Raw genomic sequence first — 5,656 nt, forward strand, 5'->3', positions numbered from 1 at the left:
TTAAGGTAGAGAGCGTAAGTCAAGTAGTGGCAGAGGCTGAATGACAGGGGGCGGAGTCCACCTCGCTTACACATTCTCAATCATTCTGATAAATAATAAACGCTCATGCCCATTAAATTATATAGATTAAAGACTATTAAAGTCCAAATGCATTTGTGGTCCAGTATTTTTCTTTGGTACAAAAATTGTTCAGTAATCGTTTTAAACTATTATTCCACCCATAGTTGATTATCTGTGTACATTGTTTCTCTTTGGCTTACTTTGGTGATTCACAATTAATGACTCACTGTTTAGTCCAAAGTAGTAATGGCACTGATATGGCATAGGCAAAATTTCAGTTAGTAACGGTGGTACACAGTATAGTAAAAATACTTTTATTTTAAGCAATATTCCACTGGTCATACCACCTTTTACAACCTTACATTTGCTAAATGCAAGTAATTCCCCATGAAGCAATATGATTGATAAGTAGGGAAGGAATATGTACTGAGAGTCATGTAAACGATATTGTGCATATGTTGTGCCATAATGCGTCACTCTGGTTAATGGGTTGGGTAGGCCATTCAAGGAACCTCTTAAAGAATATTGAGGCTGAATGTAATTTATTTATTTATGCATATGTCTGTGAGTGTGCTTGTGCGTACATGTGTGAGTGTGTGTGACTGTGGTTTTGATTCTGTAAACTGGATTTAAAATAAAGCAGTGTCATAGATATAATCAGATAGTCATTTTCATTGTATAAGGAAACCCTAATGGGAATAGAGACTGTTTATACCATTTACTATTAAGTACGTGGACAAAAGAACATGAAACAGTTATCTTTAATATTTGACTGTAAAACCATTCTAATAGATAACTTCCTGAAGTCTGTGACCCAGCCATCACCGGGTACTGGGACTTTCCATTCTTGCTTGTTTCAGGTGCTTCCAGAAGGATATCAGTGGAGTTTGCACCAAGTGAATGTCTCAGCCAGTCAAGGGCATTTGTTCCTGAAAGAAAAAATTACCACTTTAGCAGCACTCCTGAGTCATTTTTCTCTGGCAACACGAAGCTCTTTCAAGCGAGCTTTGAGGCATTTGATTGGTTCCAAGCGATTCGGCTACACTTCGGAATTCAAGACACCTGGGCCAGTCCTTGTTGCACCTAGCAGCCTGTGCCTCACAGAGGAGGTGGTGCGCTTTGGAACTGCTTTGGTTATGTTTTCCCTACAACACTTTTCTCTTTGCCATCACTCTGATATAGCTTCTTCATCTCATTTATCCACAAGAACCTTTCCCAGAGCTATAGGCTTTTTTGTACATTTTTGTAAGAAGCTGGGGTCCATGCCTGCACCCTGGAGAGCGATAATGATCTAGTCGAAAGATTATTCTTAATGATTCGATTATTTTCAGTAATGCCCTTTTGGGAACAGTATGTGTAAAAAGCTCCGTAATTCCTGCCCTGGTATGCAAATTAAAATCAAAATCTGCACTTTAACTTAATAATCATTGTTTTAATAATAAAAAAAATGTGTCAGACTATGGAGCCAAAACAACAAAATTGTTGCATACATTTATTCAGTATATCCAGTGCTTAAGGATGATCATTTCTCAATTCACCAGGTAGAAGCATATCCTCAACAGTCACATTATTAGAAACACTGCCTTCAACACTTAAGCATGCAGTCACAGTCTATACCCCATTTACCGAATTTGTGCAAGACAGTCCTCTGTCCCCAAAGGGGATTTATCTGCCAAGCACGGCTATAGTTGGAGGTTTTTTTTCCAACCAAGCAGAACCTAATTCCACTTGTTTAATCAGTTGCTCCGAGTCCTCAGACAATCGAAGAGTTGAGGCTGGTGTACTCTCTTTAGACTGGGCTGAAGATTTGGAGCCACGCCAGGCCTTTTGTGAATAGGACACTTCATCACCTTGTAGCCTTTCATCAGTAGTTCATGACCACGTGATGATGTTGACTGGATATTTTTTTTGGTGTGTCTGACCAGCAGTGAAACTTGTCAAAAATAACCCAGCCAAACCTCTGTACATTGTACACACGCACCAGTTCAACACCCACAGCTATGCCACAACTGTACTAATTTTTATGCTGTTCTGAGTATGGTCTATAGATATCTTTTTTACATAATAATATAGAAATCGAATATTTTCTGGTGGGCAGTGGTCCTGTGATCGGAAACGTGTGATAAGTAAGATAGAGGCATGATAAATAGCTCATGCCACCAAATGGAATACAGTACCTAGTCAACTTAAAATGGACTTATTAGGTAGGTCTACCCTAATAAAGTGAGTTTAGATTATTCACTGTATTCCTAACAGCAATGACTTCAATCCAGCTCAGTGCCAGATGGCAGACATGCCCATCTGTATACTTCTGATAAATCTGCTGGCTTGTTCCTGTTCTTGTTCTGGCTTTCATCTGTGCCTCCTCCAACACACTCAGCTGAAATAACCTAACACAGGCACTGCTGCACCATGAACACCAGCGACCGAAGCACTTAACGATACATAGATGATGATATGAAAACCTGTTTTGGCCTTGTTTGCATAGTAATTTTCTGAAAGTGTGAGGTGTTTGGATCTTTAGGCTATAAGAAGAAAAGAATGGAAAAAAAGTAAATGTTTTTTGAGTAAATGTCATTTAAAAAAAAAAATTAAAAATACAATGCTACCAAAAAACTGCAAAGATACCACTGATGGATTATGTGCAAATTACCTTTTTTATGATGCACAATGAGCTGTTTATGCTTCCAGACTTTTGTTAGCAGACTCAGCTGTTGGCTAACCCTTCTTCTGTTTCTTGTGACACTAGAATACACAGTGCCGCAATGCATCCACAGAGACTCTAAGCTATGTATATATCAGCCATGCCTGGAGGGTGCCTAGCAACACCATTATTAACCTTATACATTATTTCAGTGTGTGAGTTTGAAAGTCCTTTAGAGTGCAAAATTCATACTGTATGCAGGTGTGGATTGGTCGGCGGTCATGCCCACACACAAGATAAAACAAATGGTGCCTAAATTATCATTAATGGTTAATTAGTCACATTACCTGACTTGTATTTATGATCGCCCTCCATGGTAAAGCCATTAAGAACAGGTGATGAGTTTGATATAGGAGATTTTCTCAAAAACATCTGAAAATATGAGATGTATATGCAATATATGAGATGATGAGTTTTTATCAACTGAAAAAAATATGACGCATTTCTGTATTTTATGCTGTATCACTTACAAAGCGAAATCTTCACCCACAGTGTCGAATTAACACTTAGCGTGTTCATCCAGACAGTTAATTCAACACTGTGATTTGGCTTTATATTAAGACATCCAACCTATAAGTGAACCTTACTTTCTAAATTACGAAAAAAGAAAATTAGATTATGTTGTAGTTATTCACGCAGCCCAAGTGTAGAGTCCAAAAAGCTCCCTCCTTGAATTCCCCTGGTCATCAACAAGGCCTGTGTTTAGGACATAAACCCTAGCCTATAGTAAAGGCCTAAAGCTCATACATTGCATGTCTAGTAAACTGGAGGTATGGTGTTTGATCGGAGCGTAGGGACTCCATCAGTTCACCCCGCTGCGTTTAAGTGAAGTGAGTAGCAAGTAAGGATCTGACGTTTATTAGCCTGGAGCCGGCATGCTTGTAAGGTAATTTATTAGTATATTTCTAGATGTCCTGTATATTGGATGATTGCGCGTCGCATAATCTCGATGAGTTGTGCATTAGCATTTTCCTTAACGATAACTATAAGTTTACTATCATTTACAGGTTAACATAACTAACACGATGTTTTTCTTTTCTAATGTTTTACTTTTCAGAGATGCACTATTTACCTATTCTGTAATGTTGTCCCACGATGTTTAGGCATGGGTCTTCATGCACAACGTGAGTGTATTATGTTTAATTTATGTGAAAATGTAGACGTAGTGTATTTTGTGAAAATATATTTTATACGTTCGTTTTTTAAATGCTAAATATTTAGTCGAACGTTTAGTGGGATTTTTAGTTGCGGTGGCCTGACAGTGAACCGGGAGGCTGTAAAAGCAGCGGGGAACCAACTTTTCAAACACAGATTGATTTTACTGACCAGACTGTCAACACGGCTTTCTCTTCGCGTTCCGGGACACTGAGGGTTGAGTTTACCAAAAACATGTGCGCTTGGTAACACACACACACACACACACACACACACACACACACACACACACACACACACACACACACACACACACACACACACACACACACACACACGAACACGCACGCACGCGCGCACAATGCACTGTTTTACTTCTCTTAAGTTTTAGTTCTAACCTAATTCAGTAAAGTCGTCCATGGTTTTCTGCATTTTCACAGGAGTGCCTTTTTCCAGTGATAACCTCCAACAGATCAAACCATGTGTCCACAAGCGAAGGTCTGGGAAAACTACTTTCCAGGTAACTTTAAGCCTACAATAGCATATTAAATTTGGATGGAAAGTGATTTAAGAACTTTACATTAACTTCTGTAATGTGTCACAGGATTTTAATTAATGTCTCAGTTCCAAATCGTCGAGCTCGCCAGAAGGGGAAGTGTCAAGAAGATACCTGGAACGACCTCTCAACATACTGCCTATTAAATGGGACCAGAATTTAACTTTAGGATAAATACAAGATGATTTAAAGACTCAGGGAACTGAGATAGTCAATACATAGGCGTGTGGCTGCATCTTCTGGCCGAACCTGATATTCTCTCTGTCCATGGTGCTGAAAAAGTGCGGTTTGAGCGACATCGTTAATGGTTCCGTTGTGTACCAATTACCAATATTTGATGGTAATTTAATGCATTAATGGTGACGCCATTAATATTGCACAATAACTTACACGTGCATTTTGTCTTAAACAATATTTCTTCACTTTTTTGTTTCTGACATTTAATTATTCACGTGCGGGCCTCATATGAAACACATTTGTAATTGTTTCTACAGCAGGGACGCACATTTCCCAAATCCCTTAGCAGGTCTTCTTTATATTTCATATGTTTATATTTATATATGTTTTATATTTCAGATCTGCATACACCATGGGAATGCCTCAAGAATTCACATTCTTGGCTATTTTTCGGACGGATATGCATGCGCTGACTAAAAACTGGAATATTTGGCAAATGCAAGCTCGAAATGGCAATGAGCAGCTTTCAGTCACACTCAATGCGCAGGCCTTCTCCCTGGAATTCTCCTACATCACTGTTGAGAACAGAGTTATGACAGCTCTTTTCCCTTACCTCACATTTCTGTTTAATTCTCAGTGGCACAAACTGTTATTGGTTGTGAAAAAAGGCACCGTTTCTCTCATAGTCGACTGCATATTAGTAGACTCCCAACAGCTGCCAGCTAGGGGAATGGTGAAGCTGGGAAATTAAAGGATAATCCTGCAATATCCGTACCAGTGAGAAGGTCATCTCAAGATAAAAACAAACAAACAAACAAAAATCTCTCCTCTTAAATTGGTTTTGTGTAAAGGTTTGCATGGTTAGAAGGGTAGATTATTACACTTGATGATGGGAGTAGACTGTACGTCTCCAAAGGGAGGGCTATGCTCTGCCACACACATTTCTGCAGATATGTGAGAATGTAACACAGAGGCTCTAGTCCAACAGCAGCCATGCATGCAGG

At 39.1% G+C, this 5,656-nt stretch overlaps 1 protein-coding gene across 1 annotated transcript in view; it reads left to right on the forward strand.

Moving 5' to 3' along the window:
• Positions 1-4,337: 4,337 nt before the first annotated feature.
• Positions 4,338-5,656, forward strand: part of col9a1b (collagen, type IX, alpha 1b) — a 23,666-nt gene continuing 22,347 nt past the window's right edge. The window contains 5 exon segments of the mRNA XM_035529558.1: positions 4,338-4,391; positions 4,394-4,439; positions 4,524-4,653; positions 5,049-5,389; positions 5,392-5,429. Coding sequence (XP_035385451.1) covers positions 4,338-4,391; positions 4,394-4,439; positions 4,524-4,653; positions 5,049-5,389; positions 5,392-5,429 — 609 coding nt within the window.

The sequence above is a fragment of the Electrophorus electricus genome, chromosome 9 (genome assembly GCF_013358815.1).
Source record: "Electrophorus electricus isolate fEleEle1 chromosome 9, fEleEle1.pri, whole genome shotgun sequence".
Classification (NCBI taxonomy): Eukaryota; Metazoa; Chordata; class Actinopteri; order Gymnotiformes; family Gymnotidae; genus Electrophorus; species Electrophorus electricus.